The sequence below is a fragment of the Stegostoma tigrinum genome, chromosome 42, assembly GCF_030684315.1.
Source record: "Stegostoma tigrinum isolate sSteTig4 chromosome 42, sSteTig4.hap1, whole genome shotgun sequence".
Lineage (NCBI taxonomy): Eukaryota > Metazoa > Chordata > Chondrichthyes > Orectolobiformes > Stegostomatidae > Stegostoma > Stegostoma tigrinum.
The window spans coordinates 14,933,148-14,950,393 of NC_081395.1; the positions used below are offsets into that span (position 1 = coordinate 14,933,148).

The 17,246-nt window shown below is 43.7% G+C and overlaps 1 protein-coding gene across 1 annotated transcript in view; it reads right to left on the bottom strand.

Annotated features, from left to right (window-relative positions):
* Positions 1-253: 253 nt before the first annotated feature.
* The window catches only part of LOC125449218 (zinc finger protein 260-like), a 64,516-nt gene continuing 47,523 nt past the window's right edge, over positions 254-17,246 (bottom strand). The window contains exons 4-5 of the mRNA XM_059641458.1: positions 2,034-4,583; positions 254-1,442 (exon numbers count right to left, since the gene is read on the bottom strand). Of these exons, the coding sequence (XP_059497441.1) occupies positions 3,285-4,583 (1,299 nt within the window). The 3' untranslated portion in view covers positions 254-1,442; positions 2,034-3,284. The remainder of the gene's footprint in view (positions 1,443-2,033; positions 4,584-17,246) is intronic.

Here is a 17,246-nt window from a genome sequence, read left to right on the forward strand (position 1 = left end):
CCTGTTCTTCCTCTCACCCATCCCTTCCTCCCACCCCAAGTCGCACCTCCATTTCGTAACTACTAACCTCATCCCACCTCCTTGACCTGTCCGTCTTCCCTGGACTGACCTATCCCCTCCCTACCTCCCCACCTATACTCTCCTCTCCACCTATCTTCTTTTCTCTCCATCTTCGGTCTGCATCCCCCTCTCTCCCTATTTATTCCAGAACCCTCACCCCATCCCCCTCTCTGATGAAGGGTCTAGGCCCGAAACGTCAGCTTTTGTGCTCCTGAGATGCTGCTGGGCCTGCTGTGTTCATCCAGCTTCACACTTTATTATCTTGGATTCTCCAGCATCTGCAGTTCCCATTATCACTAAGCAATGTCCTGTGCAGCTGCAACATGACATTCCAATTCCTATAGTCAATGCACTAACCAATAAAGGCAAGCATACCAAATGGCTTCTTCACTACCTTTCTACCTGCGACTCCACCCCAAGGTCCTTTTGTTCAGCAACACTCCCCAGGGCCCTTGGGTAAGTCCTGCCCTGATTTACCCCACCAAATTCAACACTTTATAGTTCAAACACATGAATCGTAAACTCAATCTGCCACTCCTTAGCCATTGGCTCATCTGATTAAGGTCCCACTGTACTCTTGAGGTAACTATCTTCACTATCCACTACACTAGCAACTTTGATGTTATCTGCAAATTTACTAACCATGCATTCACATCCAAATCATTGATATAAATGACAAAAAGCAATGGACCCAGCACCAATCCTTGCTGCACACTGCTGGTCACAGGCCTCCAATGCAACAAAACACTCCACCAACACCTTCTGTCTCCTGTCTTCAAGCCAATTTTGTCTCCAACTGGCTAGCTCCCTCTGGATTCCATGTGATCTAACTTTGCTAAGCAGCCTACCATGTGGAACCTTGTCGAACACCTTGCTGAATTCCATATAGATGTCGTCTCCCTGTATCAATCCCTACTCCTGCCTCCAATAAACCCCAACCTCCTGGACACCACCTCACAGCCTCCTACGCCTTCATCAAATGTCTTTGTGACTCCTTTAAAAAAACTCAATCAAAATATTATTTAATATTCACATTACATGGTGGTCGAAGGTTGAAGTACTTGCATTCAGTATGAGATAACTCCTATACCTCTCGTTCTCAAGCATTTTGTTTTGAAAAGCAACAAATGGGACGAAACCAAATCTTTAGAAGGCAAAGTCTCCCAATCAAATGATCACCATCTTGTCCATGGTCTGAGTTAACTTGTGTGCTTGGTCACAAATGTTGCAGTAAATATTCGACAACTTTACATAGTTTAACTTCAGATCAATGAGCATAAGCCTCATACTAATATATTTTTTTCCGATGCCTTTGGGCGTTTTCTCAGCTTTGATATTTCTTGTTCTGTCTTCAAGGGCTTCTCCAAATGATTGTAATATAACTGTAGAAAAAGTAACAAAAGTTCACTTTTGTAGGAGTACAAAGCTTCAACCTACTTAGGCTAAGAATTTTTTTTTAAAAAGGCTGGGATTTCTCAGTTTGAGAGATCCAGTCCATAACCTCAAAGGTGAAGCTCACTTTTTGGGGAATCAAACACTTTCATACCCATTCCCATTCAATATGTATTTTGTAAATCATATATAAAGGCTTATTTTCACACAGTAATAAAGCTTTAAATATGAATTATAAAGTACACATAGACAATATGTTATGACAGATAAAAAGTTATAACATTTCACTTTCCTCAGCACAGAAGCTGGTCGCATTTTAGACTAAAGTCCAATTATAAACTCATAAAGACAGAAATTCCTGGAGAAACTCCACAAGTCGGGCAGCATCTGAAATGAGAAATCAAATGTTTTGAGTCCAGTGACCCTTCTTCAGAACTGAAGACTTGGAACACTAACTCTGTTTTCTCTCCACAAATGCTGACAAACCTGACAAACTTCTCTAGCAGTTTCTGTTTTTATGTGTTTTCAATGTCCAACATCATTAGTTCTTTGTTTTATCCAAATATAAACCTCTCTTGTACCTAGTGTATGGAGAAGATCCTCTCTATCTGTCAGCACAGGAATCACATTGTGCTTCCGGGTGGACTAACTCTGTAAGTAACTAGAGTCTTTTAAACATGACCCTAAGTTCTTCCCTGTTATGCTAAGAAATGAGATTTCCCTGTCATTGTTGCAATCTCTTCCGACTCCGTTGTTTTCGTAGAATGTGATGATTTTTGCATCATGCATAACCTATAGAACAGATGCTGTGTTCCAACAGAGGAGGAGGAATTTAGGTGCAACTTTCTGTGTTTGAGTAGTTTGGCTGTGATTCCAACCTTGCTGGGGGCCTTTCTGTTTGCTCAGCAATCAACAACTTTTTCCAGGTCAGATGAAGGTTCTGCATCCAAGTCAACTACAATAAGAAGCTGCAGGGAAGTTTCAGATGGAGACTGGGCTTTATCTGCGACACAGGAGTACAGTTCAAAGGAGTGCTTAACCCAGTGGGACATCTACTTACGACTGTCAGTGAGGATTTTACTGTCTCCTGATCTCAAGACGCTAAGTGCTGGGTGGACCAAGCATTCTCTTGATCCCAACAAATGTAGGACATGGATTTCCACTGTCGCAGGCAATTTGGATTTCTTGACAGAGGTTGATCCAGTGTTTCTTTGCATGGTATTTCCCTTTCTTTTTACATGATTGTCTCAGCTACTTTAAACTAATTTCATGTTGGGTTTATGTTGTGTGTCTGGTGGGCTTTTCTTTTTCCTTCAATTTCAAACACCATTTCTACACAGCAGGTCTCAGGCCAGTCTTTTACATGGATTCTGTCATTACCAGATGTAGCTGTGGCTGTGTCATAAATGATTGAACTCTGCACTCCCAAACTTTATTAAAATCAACATTGAGTGATAATGCATTTATTGCTCCACTTGGAAAACATATCAAATTTTGTTTTTGTTTTGTTTCTGATCATTTAATTTAAAAATGCAAAGCATGTGTAAACCAGTAAGAATTGCCAGCAAAGATTCATCAGTACTTTGTAATTGGAGATGTTCATCAATGAAAATTTTCAGAATTTTAGATTTGCACGCAAGATCAATTTTAGATTGAAGTAAAAGTTCATAGATTTATTATAATCAAGTTCCTACCAACAAGAGTTTTTAAATTAAGTGAAAAGATCACAGGTTGTGTTTTTCTAGGGACACTGCAACCCCACAAATCAGGAATAGTTCCAAAATATTCAACCACAGCCAAGTACCAAGGTCGTTACATTCAGCAGAACCACATCAAACATTGTCCTGGATGTGATTATCAATAGAATCCAAACTCTGCTGACGCTTATGAATCCGCTGATGTGTCAGCAGATTGGACGACCGTGTAAATCCCTTCCCACATGTGGAGCAGATGAATGGCCTCTCCCCGGTATGAACTCGCTTGTGCACATTGAGGTCAGATGCAGACCTGAACCTCTTTCCACAGGCAATGCAGCTGAATTGTCTCTCCCCAGTGTGAACTCGCTTATGTGACCAAAGGCCAGATGAATGAGTGAATCCTTTCCCACACACTGGGCAGATGAATGGCTTCTCTCCAGTATGAACTCGCTGGTGTGCAGTGAGGTCAGAAGACTGCCTGAAACCCTTTCCACAGTAAGAGCAGCTAAACAGCATCTCTCCATTATGAATTCGCTGATGTAACATGAGGCTGGCTGACTGAGTGAATCCCTTCCCACACTCTGAGCAGGTGAACGGTCTCTCTCCAGTGTGAGTACGTAGGTGTGCAGTGAGGGTAGATGATTGCCGGAAATTCTTTCCACAGTGAGTACAATTGAATGGCTTCTCTTCAGTGTGAATTCGCTGGTGTACAGCCAGGTTTGCTGACTGTGTGAATCCCATCCCACACTCAGAGCAGATGAATGGCTTCTCTCCAGTGTGAACTCGTTGGTGTGCATTGAGGTTGGATGAAGACCTGAACCGCTTCCCACAGTGAGTGCAACTGAATGGCATCTCCTCAGTATGAATTCTCTGGTGTAACATGAGGCTGGCTGACTGAGTAAATCCCTTCCCACATATGGCACAGGTGAATGGCCTCTGTCCGGGATCACCCTGCTGGTGTAACCTAGGGTCAGTTGAAGGCTTCAACCTCTTTCTGCAGGAAGTGCCATTGAATAGCTTCTTCCCAGCATGAATTTGTTGATGTGCCTGGAGGCTGGATGACTGAGCAAATCTCTTCCCACATAGTGAACAGGTGAATGGCTTTTCCCCAGTGTGAATTCGCTGGTGTGCAGTGAGGGTGGATGACTGTCTGAACCTCTTTCCACAATAAGTGCAGCTGAACGGTCTCTCCTCAGTGTGAATTCGCTGGTGTAACATGAGACTGGCTGACTTGGCAAATCCCTTTCCACACACAGAGCAGATAAATGGCCTGTCTCCAGTGTGACTGCGTCGATGAGTTTCCAGCAGGCACGGATAATCAAATCCTTTGCCACAGTCCTCACATTTCCACGGTTTCTGTCCAGCGCAAGGCCCAGTGTGACTGCGTCGATGGTATCCCAGCCTGGATGGGTATCTGAATCCCTTTCCACAGTTCTCACATTTCCAAGGTTTCTCCATGCTGTTGGTGTCCTTGTATTTTCCAGGTTTAATGAGAAGTTCAAAACTTATTCAGGTATACAATATGATTATAAACACAGTGAATGATGTGATGGTCTTCAGGCTGTACAATTAGTTAAAGCTCTTTCCACAGTCAGTTTGTAGAGCACCCTCACTCAGGAGATTGAGAGAGTCTCAACGCTTTTGCAGTCACACTGAAGTCTGAAATCTATTCCCAAAGACAGAACACACAAGCGGTTCTCCCTCCAAATTCAAAGGCAAATCATAGTCGGGTCTTTTTGAATCCAGTGACTCTGTCGCGTTTTGAAGTGGTTTGATTTGGATTTCCTGTTTCCTCCCCTTGACACCTTCGAAAGATGCAGTTGAAAAAAATTCGTGACGATATGCACAGTACAGAAATTCAGAACAGACAATTCTAGCTGATTTTTTCTGACATCATCACCCTAAGTCTGTAAATCCCGCGTCTCCCTTGGTACATACCGGATTCCCTCACCAAGATGGCGGGCGGTTACCCGGGTAACCGAAGCCCTTCCGTGAGGGACACCGCCACCCAGACTCATACAAGGTGGCGGCTACGGTATCCTCTCCCCCGGGGAATCTGTCCTCGCCTGCGATGTAAATACGGATCCTATGGGCTCTTATTCTGGGCCTCGAGTGTTGATAAAGTTGCAAGGCCCCAGTGCCGCCGCTTCCATTCCCAATCTGTCTCACATTTTCCTCCCGCTGCCCGAACGCCCTGCTCCTCAGCCTGACCCCATGACGAAGACTGAGCATGCTCAGAGCTCAGCCCATCGCTGCGCCTGCGCACTGGGCTGTGCAGCGCGACACTGACTAGTCAATGAGCGAGACATTTTGACGGTGATAATGTGGTAAGTACTGCTACCAGGGACCTGGGTTCGGGTTCGATTAGTACCTCCCGGTTTCTGAGTCGGTTTCCTCCATTGGTGTAAAGATGTGCAGTTTAGCTTCATGAGCCATGGTAGATACGGGGTTGGGTGGCCTATGAAGGATGCTGTTCGCAGGCTCAATGGGCTGAATGTTTTATTTAAGCACTGTAGGAATTCTACATGAAGTGGTGTTAGGGCCTAAATTGTCCCATTTCCTAGCTCCCCACCATAAACACCAGGTCTTGTTAACACAGCCTGCCAGTACACACTGCCCCAGCTACTCATCTTCCTAGCCAGATCATTATCAACTCTTTTCTCTTTTTGGGCTTTAGTCTGTCATTTACTCCCTACCCCAACCCCCACCCTATTTTCTGCATATAAACCGATGTTTTCCCAGCTACAATCGGTTCCAAAGAAGGGTCACCAGACCCAAAATGTTAACACTGATTTTTTTTTTCTTCACAGGTGCTGCCAGACCTGTTGAGCTTCTAGCAACTTCTGTTTTTGTTTTGATTCCACATGAAGGTTGCTGCACATAATGCAGAAATGAGGGATTTGCATCTGGACCTTAACACCAGGACCATTCTTTGCAGAAGAAGCAGGCTTGGGCTCTCATGGAGTTGCTTTGGACCACAATACAATTGCAGACCACAAGGGTGTGTGGGTGCAAGGCTTCCCTATTTGAGGTTCTCTTGTCCTGGAGCAAGAGAGTGATGTAGTCCACTCAGGCAGTGTTTCTACCCTTCCACATAGGCACAAGCCCAGACAAGACTGCACCTGCTTTAGTCAGAGCACATTGAGTATCAAAATGTCTGTACCCAAGTTTGCTTAATTCCTACAAATTTTAGATTTCTTATTACCATCCTAAACAATTTTCTCTGATTTCTGGCTAAGGGAGTGACAGGACTGGGAGCTTAATCTGCAATTGTACAGGTGCTTTAGGCAGGATAGAGGTGGAGGAAAGTGGGGGGGAGTTGCATTTTTGACTGAGGGGAGTATCACAGCAGTAATCAGAGATGAAATAGCTGAGGAATCATCCAGTGAGGGTTTGTAGGTGGAACTAAGAAATAAGCAGGGATGGTAAAGATATTGGGATTGTAATAGTCAACAGGAATTAGACAAACAAATATGCAGAGAAATTTGGTGACGTATTGGAGTAATAGGATCATCCTAGAGGGGGTTTTAATGTTTCTAAACATAGTCTGGGACTGCCGTAGTGTTAAGGGCTTAGATGAGGTAGAATTTGTTAAATGTGTTCAAGAAAGTTTCCTCAAGAAGTATAGAGAGGGTGCTCCTTGGGAACGGGCAAAACTTGACCTGTTGGAAAATAGGGCAGGGCAGGTGAATGAGGTGACAGTGGGGTAGCTCTTTGGGACCAGTGACCATAGTTCTATTAATTTAAATAGTTACGGAGAAGGACAAAATTCCTCCACAGGTTCAAGTCCAAATTGAGGCAAGGTGAATTTGATGGAATTAGACAGGAGCTTGCAGGGGTTGATTGGAGTAGTTTATTTACAGGCAAAGGAACCACTGGCAAGTGAGAGGTTTTAAAAAGTGTGATGGCTAGCATTCAAGATCTATATATTCCTGTGAGGGTGAAGGGCAAGGTTGGTAGGAGTAGGGAACACTGGATGACAAAAATATTGAGGCTTTAAGCAGAAAAAAGGAGGCATGGCTCAGGTACAGGCAGATGGGATCAAGTGAATTCCTGGAGGTATATAGGGGATATAGGAGTTTATTGAAGAAGGAAATCAGGAGAGTGTAAAGAGGGCACGAGATAGCTTTGCTGGAGAAGATTAGGATGAATCCAAAGAAATTCATCAGGTGTATTAAAGGAAAAAGAATAACTAGGGAGAAAATAGGAGCCTTCAAGAAGCAAAGTGGGCATGTATGTGTGGAACTGCAAGAGATAGGCAAGGTCCTCAAGGAATATTTCTCCTTTGTGTTTACCTTGGAGAAAGACATGAAGACTTGGGAACTTGAAGTTAGTGGCGATATCTTGGGGACAGTCCATATCACAGTAGAGAAATAATGGGAGCTGCAGATGCTGGAGAATCCGAGATAACAAAGTGTAGAGCTGGATGAACACATCAGGCCAAGCAGCATCTTAGGAGCACAAAAGCTGACGTTCCGAGCCTACACCATCAGAAACTTTCTGATGAAGGGTCAAGGGTCGAAACGTCAGCTTTTGTGCTGCTAAGATGCTGCTTGGCCTGCTGTTTTCATCCAGCTCCACACTTTGTTATCTCATATCACAGTAGAGAGTTTTGGAAATATCAGAATGTACGAAAGTGCATAAATCTCCTGGTCCTGATCAGGTATTTCCAAGAACCCTGCAACAGACTAGAGACGAAATTGTAGGGGCCCTGGCTGATATCTGCATCATTGTTAGCCACGGCTAAGGTCCCAGAAAACTGCAGGGTAGGGAATGTTGTGCCCTTATTCAAGGAGGGCTGCAAAGAAAAACCTCGAAATTATAGATCAGTAAGCCTAATAGCTATGGTACTTAAGTTACATGAGAAGATTCTGAGGGATAAGCTGTGCATGCATTTGGAAAGACAAGATTTGATTAGAGTAGTCAGTATGGTTTTGTTTGTGGGGGATCGTGCCTCACAAATTTATTGGAGTTCTTTGATGAAGTGGGCAGGGCGGTAGATGTAGTCTATATGGATTTCAGTAAGGCCTTTGGTAAGGTTCCACATGGTATGCTGCTCTGGAAGGTCAGATTGCATGGAATCCAGGGAGAGCTGGCAAATTGGATACACAGATAATAAAATGTGAGGCTGGATGAACACAGCAGGCCAAGCAGCATCTCAGGACCACAAAAGCTGACGTTTCGGGCCTAGACCCTTCATCATCTGATGAAGGGTCTAGGCCCGAAACGTCAGCTTTTGTGGTCCTGAGATGCTGCTTGGCCTGCTGTGTTCATCCAGCCTCACATTTTATTATCTTGGAATTCTCCAGCATCTGCAGTTCCCATTATGTCAAATTGGATACACAGTTGGCTTAATGGTAGGAAGCAGAGAGTAATAATGAAATGATGCTTATCTGACTGGAGGCCTGTGACTACTGGTGTGCCTCAAGGGACAGTGCTAGGCCCATTGCTATTTGTTATCTATGTCAATGATTTGGATGAGAATGTACAAGGCATAATTAGTAAGTTTGCAGATGACACTAAAATAGGCAGTATCATGGACAGTGAGGCAGGTTATCAGAAATTGCAGCAGGGTCTTGATCAACTGGGGAAATGAGCCAAGAAATGGCAAATGGAGTTTAATACAGATAAGTGTGTGTATTGTATTTTGGAAAGTCAAATCTAGGTAGGATATTCATGGTGAATGGTCGGGCCTTAAGGAGTTTGGTGGAACAGAGGGACCTTGGCATTCAGGTGCATGGTTCTCTGAAAGTGTTGACAGGGAATTAAGAAGGTTTTTGGCACACTGACCTTAATCAGTCAGGGTATTGAGTGTAGAAATTGGGAAGTTATGTTGCAGTTGTGCAGGACTTTGGTGAGGATGCAGTTGGGGTATTATACTCCCTTTTGGTCACCTTGCTATAGGAAGGATGTTACTAAACTGGAAAGAGTGCAGAGGACATTAACAAGAATGTTGCAAGGACTCAGGGGACTGAGTTATAGAGACAGGTCAGACAAGCAAGGACTTTTTCTTTTGAGTGTCAGGGGACTGAGTGGGAATCTTATAGAAGTATATGAGAAACATATTGGTATGGATAGGATGAATGCACTCAGTCTTTTTCCCAGCATTGGGAAATCGAGGAATAGAGGGCATCAGTTTAAGGTAAGAAGGGAAAGAATGCATGGGAACCTGAGGGAAACTTTTTTTTTACAGACGGTGGTACACATATGGAATGAACTGTCAGGGGAACTGGTTGCGGCATGTACATTAACAACATTTAAAAGACACCTGAATGAATACATGAATAGGAAAGCTTTAGAAGGATATGGGCGAAATGTAGAAAATTGCCCATGAATGTCCTGCACACCAAATGCAGGATAGATCCAATCTAGCCAATTACCATCCCATTAATCTACTCTCAAATCAACACGAAAGTCATGGAAGGTGTCATCATAGTGCTATCAAGTAGCTCCTGCTCAGTGACGCCCAGTTTAGGTTCTGCCAGGGCCACTCAGCTCACCTGCATGACAACTCACTGAATCTGTGGTAGTTAATCTCAAACAGTGTGACTGCCTCCTGAAACAGAGTACAGGTTACTCTGATATGTCACAGCATTTGAAGCTCAGACTCCAGCTCATCAATTCTGAGTTGGAGTCACTAAAGCAACCAACACTTGCTACAGATGAGGTCACTATGATCCACAGTGGAGTCCACCATGTCCTACATCATGCAGTCACAACACACTCACTTGCTTTGGCAGCTCTATTTTAATCACTTAGTTTTGAATTGATTTTTTGTAATTTCCTGCTGGTCTTTTAACTTGTAGCCAAAAAATATTTCTCCCATTTACCTTCAATCTGAAAGTAGTCGACATAGACAGTCAAATTAGTGACTTCATTAACCAATGAACCTATGGTTAACCTATGATATTACTCTTTTGTGCTAGGCCTCTGATCCTGGGCTTCAATTTATCCTATTAAAAAACCTTACACACAAAAGAAAAGCAAGCAAAAAGCAACTCTTCCTGTCTACACTGAATCCTTACCCTGCCTCTAAAGTCCCCAAAATATAAAGGATAACATTGTGAAGCTGGATGAACATAGCAGGCCAGCATCAGAGGAGCAGAAAGATTTGATGTTTTGGGTTGAGACCCTTCTTCAGAAACGTCAAGCTTTCCTGCTCATCTGATGTTGCTTGGCCTGCTGTGTTCATCCAGCTTCACACCGTGTTATCTCAGGTTCTCCAGCTTCGGCAGTTCCTACTTTCTCTCCCCAAAGTATATACTCAGTCAGGCTGTGTCTCAAAGAACAAAGAAAATTACAGCACAGGAACAGGCCCATAAGTCCTCAAAGCCTGTGCCGATTGAGATCCTCTGTCTAACCTGTCGTCTATTTTCTAAGGGTCTCTGTCCATTTGCTGCCCGCCCATCCATGTATCTGTCCAGATATATCTTAAAAGACGCTAATGTGTCTGCGTCTACCACCTCCGCTGGCAATGCGTTCCAGGCACCCACCACCCTCTGTGTAAAGAACTTTCCACGCGTATCTCCCTTAAATTTTCCTCCTCTCACTTTGAACTCATGACCCCTAGTAATTGAGTCTCCAACTCTGGGAAAAATCTTTTTGCTATCCACCCTGTCAATATCCGTCATGATTTTGTAGACCAGTTTCTCTTTCCTGACCATGCAAAAATTACTGTTTCTTAATTAGTCTCTCTGATTCACACACGCTCCGTAGAGGTCCCAGCTGCCAATCCAACTTCAAAACCTGGGCTTCAAGGAGGTGCAACTGAAGTCACCTCCTGGACGTACATTGGCCCTTGTCACCAGAAATGCACCTGGTTTCTCACGTAGAACAGTAGGGGCATGCTGCAGCTTTCAGACATGACTTCCCCCTTTAAATTAAACCCCTTGGAAAATGCTTAGAATGAAACAAAATTAATTACTCTAGGGCCTTTCTTTCTGTTCCTTAATACTACAGAATGCATTCTTTTCTAGGTCTAATACAGCCCTTGGAAACTTTAAACCACAACAAACCTTACAAACTGTACTTACCAATCAGCTCTCTCCCATGCAGCCTTGACTCCAACAGTGTGGTAAGACCAAGATAACAAAGTGTGAAGCTGGATGAACACAGCAGGCCAAGCAGCATCTCAGGAGCACAAAAGCTGATGTTTCAGGCCTAGACCGTTCATCAGAGAGAGGGATGGGGAGAGGGTTGTGAAATAAATAGGGAGAGAGGGGGAGGCGGACCGAAGATGGATGGAGGAGAAGATAGGTGGGGAGGAGAGTATAGGTGGGGAGGGGATAGGTCAGTCCGGGGAGGACGGACAGGTCAAGGAGGTGGGACGAGGTTAGTAGGTGGGAAATGGAGGTGCGGCTTGAGGTGGGAGAAGGGGATAGGTGAGAGGAAGAACAGGTTGGGGAGGCGGGGATGAGCTGGGCTGGTTTTAGGCTGCAGTGGCGGCAGGGGAGATTTTGAAGCTTGTGAAGTCCACATTGATACCATTGGGCTGCGGGGTTCCCAAGCGGAATATGAGTTGCTGTTCCTGCAACATTTGGGTGGCATCATTGTGACATTGCAGGAGGCCCAGGATGGACATGTCATCTAGGGAATGGGAGGGGGAGTTAAAATGGTTCGCGACTGGGAGGTGCAGTTGTTTATTGCGAACTGAGTGGAGGTGTTCTGCAAAGCAGCCCCCAAGCCTCTGCTTGGTTTCCCCAATGTAGAGCAAGTCACAACGGATACAGTGGATACAGTATACCACATTGGCAGATGTGCAGGTGAACATCCGCTTAATATGGAAAGTCATCTTGGGGCCTGGGATGGAGGTGAGGGAGGAGGTGTGGGGGCAAGTGTAGCACTTCTTGCGTTGCAGGGGAAGGTGCCAGGTGTGGTGGGGTTCGAGGGGAGTGTGGAGCGGACAAGGGAGTCACGGAGAGAGTGGTCTCTCCGGAAGGCAGACAAGGGTGGGGATGGAAAAATGTCTTGGGTGGTGGGGTCGGATTGTAGATGGCGGAAGTGTCGGAGGATGATGCGTTGTATCCCGAGGTTGGTGGGGTGGTATGTGAGGACGAGGGGGATTCTCTTAGGGCAGTTATAGTGTCTATTTTTCTTACGATGTCTTTGTTTCATTCCAACAAACAGGACACCCTTCCCAGACACATTTTTAAGTCACCAAAGTCCCATCAGGCCATAGGGCTGCTCTCCCATGGGAAAGAGACAACTGTTGGTGGTTTAACAAGAGAGTCACCATGAGAGATTCCTTCGTGGTAATCTCAGCCAGTTTGAGAATAGAACCCACACTGTCAACACCACTGTATTGCAAACCGACCATCCAGCCATCTGACCAAATTGACCCCCATAATAAGAAATATTACATCTTTATCCAAATGGGTATAGCTAGAGAATGCATGAAACTGCAGGATAATTAATTTAACATCTGGCATAGGGAAAATGTAAGAAGTTGTTATGAAAGATGACAAAGGAGAGCGCAAAAAAATTTCATGCTCCATCAGAGGCAACATGTTTTACTGACTGGGAAATGATCTTCAACCAAATTTGTTGGAGAACAATAAACATGTTCTTGAACCAGAACCAGTAGATATACTGCACAGTTATTTCAGAAAATAAAAGATCATAGCTTTTTGAGACCATTTGTAGCTGGGGTTGTGGATGAGGTTGCAGACTTGCTCAAAAGCCAGTGTGTTTGATTGCAGATGTTTCATCACCTTGCTGGGTAGCATCATCAGTGCATCTCAAGTGAAGTGTTAGTGTTCTGTATCGCTTGTTATTTATATGCCCTCGGTTTGCTGGTGTGGTTGGTATCATTTCCGGTTCTCCTCTTCAATGGTTTGTTTATTGGGTCCAGTTCAGTGTGTTCATTGATGGAATTCCGGTTGGAACACCATGAAATTTCTCATTCATATTTGTGGACGTGGTTATGGGCATCCATTATTATAACTTGTAGTATCCTGCACCCATTTTGTTCAGCTGTTTTTCTTGCTTTTGGGCTGTTAAGAAGGCCTGGCAGAGGCGCACTGGTGATGTTACCCAACAGGGTGATGAAACGTCTGCAAAAAAACCTGGACCTGGTGTTGGGGAATGAACCCAGCCAGGTAGTTGAAATTACAGTAGGGGACTACTTTGGGAACAGCGACCACAATTCCATAAGTTTTACAATACTCATGGACAAGGAGAGAAGTGGTCCTAAAGGAAGAGTACTAAACTGGGGGAAGGCCGACTATACCAAGATTCGGCAGGATCTGGGGAATGTAGATTGGGAGAAACTATTTGAAGGTAAATCCACATTTGATATGTGGGAGGCTTTTAAAGAGAGGTTGATTAGTGTGCAGGAGAGACATGTTCCTGTGAAAATGAGGAATAGAAAAGGCAAGATTAGGGAACCATGGATGACAAGTGAAATTGTGAGACTAGCCAAGAGGAAAAAGGAAGCATACGTGAGGTCTAGGCGACTGAAGACAGACAAAGCTTTGGAAGAATATGGGGTATGTAGAGCGAATCTGAAACGGGGGATTAAGAGGGCGAAGAGAAGACATGAGATATTGCTGGCAAACATGGTTAAGGAAAATTCCAAAGCCTTTTATTTATATATAAAGAGCAAGAGGGTAACTAGAGAAAGGATTGGCCCACTTAGGGTCAAAGAAGGAAAGTTATGAGCTGAGTCAGAGAAAATGGGTGACATTCTTATCGAGTACTTTGCATCGGTATTCACCAAGGAGAGGGAAATGACAGATGTTGAGGTTAGGGATAGATGTTCGCTTACTCTAGGTCAAGTTGACATAAGGAAGGAGGAAGTGTTGGGTATCCTAAAAGACATTAAGGTGGACAAGTCCCCTGGTCCGGATGGGATCTATCCCAGGTTATTGAGGGAAGCGAGAGAGGAAATAGCCGGGGCCTTAACAGATATCTGGAGCAAATGGACAGAGACCCTTAGAAAATAGATAACAGGTTAGACAGAGGATGTCGATCGACGCAGGCTTGGAGGGCCGAAGGGCCTGTTCCTGTGCTGTAATTTTCTTTGTTCTTAAACACACCGGCTCGGTGATCAAGTCTGCAACCTCTAAAGAGCATAACTGGGGAAAACATTGGTAATTGAAAGAAGATTGACTGGCTAATGATAAGCAGTGAGTCGACAGAAAGTAGTCATTTTCTGGTTAGCAAGCAATAATGAGTGGTGTGTCATAGGGATATGCTGGTGGGTTCTCAACATTTTACAATTGATAGAGAACAGAATAGATAGAGAAGTGACTTGGATGAAGGGACCAATAGCATTGTTGCGAAATTTTCAGATGCCACAAAAATCAGTCGAAAATAAGTAGCTAAGAATAAAGGAAAATTACAGATGGACAAAGGGATGTAGAGAGTTTAATTCATCGGCAGGGATCTGGCAAATAAAGTATAATGTAGGAAAATGAGAAGTTGTCCATTATGGCAGGAAGAATAAAACAGAGCTATATGATATAAATGATGAGAGATTGCAGAGCTCTGAGTTGCAAAAGGATTTTGGTGTCCTACTGCATACATTACAAAATATTAACCTACAGGTACAGCAAATAACTGGAAGGTTCAAAAAGTGCTGTTGTCTATTACAAGGGAAATGAAATACAAAATGAGAAGTTTATGCTTCCGTCATAAAGGGCATTATCGAAACCATATCTAAAATGGCATAGAATACTGGTATCCTTATCTAAGGAAGATTGTAAATGCATCAGAAGCAGTTCAGAGAATATTTCACCTGTACCTGGAATGGACAGGTTGTCTTATGAGGAAAGGTTAGGCGGGGGACTTTCATATCTCATATTTCATATTCATAACAGAAAGATTCTTGGCAGTGTGGAGGAGCAGAGGGATCTTGGGGTTCATCCTCATAGCTCCCTGAGAACTGCCACCCAGGTGGATAGAGTTGTTAAGAAGGCGCATGTTGTGTTAGCTTTCATTAATAGAAGGATTGAGTTCAAGAGCCTTGAAGTTATGCTCCAGCTATACAAAAGCCTGGTTTGGCCACATCTGGAGTATTGTGTCCAGTTGTGGTCACCTCATTTCAGAAAAGATGTGGAAGTGTTAGAAAAGGTGCAGCAGAGGTTTACCAGGATATTGCCTGGAATGGAGGGAAGGCCTTACAAGGAAAGGTTGAAAGACCAAGGTTTTTTCTCTTTCGAACAACAAAGGATGAGAGGTGATTTGATAGAGGTGTACAAAATGATCAGCGGTATAGATAGAGTAGACAGCCAGAGACCAATTCCTCGGGTGGAGGTAGCTTTTACGAGGGGACATAGTTTTAAAGTGAAAGGAGGTAGATATTGGGGAGACGTCAGAGGTAGGTTCTTTACTCAGAGAGTGATTGGTGTGTGGAATGCATTGCCGGAGAGGGTAGTAGAGTCAGCCTCATTAGGGGCATTTAAGCGGCTATTAGATAGGCATATGGATGATAGTATAAGGTAACGGTCGTGGTTAGATAGACCTTAGGTTTCGGGTGAAAGTTCAGCACAACATCGTGGATGAAGGGCCTGTACTGTGCTGTACTGTTCTATGTTCTATATCTGCTGGGATGTATAAGTCCAAGAGGTGACTTGATTGAAACATGTGAGAACCTGAGTGGTCTTGACAGGATGGACTGAAGGTGATGTTTCCTGTTGCTGGAGAATCTAGAATCAGCGGGAAACTGTTTAGGAAATAGATGAGTCTTTGGATCTCCCCATTTCCAAAGCTTGTTGAAGCAGAATCTTTGAATTTTTAGGCAGAGGTAGATAGATTCTTGTTAAAATAGAGATGGAGAAGGTGCCAATTGGAAAAATATGACTGACTTGAATGGTGGCACAAGCTCAAGGGATAGATGGGCTACTTCTGCTCTGAATTTGCTTGATCATATAAAATCACATGAAAACGGCTAAGGATCCTGGGATTGTACTCATTAGAGTTTAGAAGGTTGAGGGGAGATCTAATAGAAACTTACAAGATAATGTATGGTTTAGAAGGGGTGGACGCTAGAAAGTTACTTCCGTTAGGCGGGAAGACTAGGACCCTTGGGCACAGCCTTAGAAATGGGGGTGCTAATTTAGAACGGAAATGAGGAGACATTTTTTCAGCCAGAGAGTGGTGGGCCCATGGAATTCATTGTCGTGGAGCGCAGTGGAGGCCGGAACGTTAAATGTCTTCAAGGCAGAGATTGACAAATTCTTGATCTCAGAAGGAATCGAGGGCTATGGGGAGAGTGCAGGGAAGTGGTGTTGAAATGCCCATCAGCCATGATTTAAATGGCAGAGTGGACTTGATGGGCTGAATGGCCTTACTTCCACTCCTATGTCTTATGGGCTTATGGTCTATGGAAAATCAGGTCTGATTTAATATTGTATCTGATGATGTAATATTGGGATTCCAGTGCAATTGTGCAGATGTTATATGTGGTGTAATTAACTCAGAGAAATGTGTTTTGAACATGCACTGAAGAGTGGGTCCCAAATGTGCTGTCTAACATGGCAACAGAAAAACCGATCTTTCAGAATAGCAAAATGTTATAATATTTGAAATTATCAACACATTGACACATACACTTTGGAGAAACTAACCTTAAGACAATCAGGAGAGAATAAAACATCAGTATCTACCAGAAGCAGTAAATTTCAAGAGAGATATGGAATCCACATTGTGAAAATTCACAAGGCAGATGCAGGTGAACAGAAAGCTGGAGAATCTTTAAATTCCACACGAGCTTTTGAATTGTGAGAAATGATCTGCAGATGGGGAAGATGAATGAAGACTATAATTACCATTTGTTACCAGAAAAGTTTTGAAATTTATTCTTGGAAGTAGCTCAAGTGTTCCTGATCTGATCATTCTCATAGATGGTACGTAATCAAGAAATTAGGAAAACTAGCTCAGAGCTTAGAAAAAGCTGGGTTAGTTTGAGATCAGTTGTGAGAAATCAGTAAAAAGATTTCTTTCTCAAGGTTGAGAGATTTGTAGGAGATGAAATTATGATTCTATGAAAATTTGAAGAATTGAATAGAATATTAGAGAAAGCTCCCTCCCTCTCTCTGTCACACTCATGATGTTATATTGAACAGCAGAAGTGTTCTTTCTAGTAAACTGCTCAAT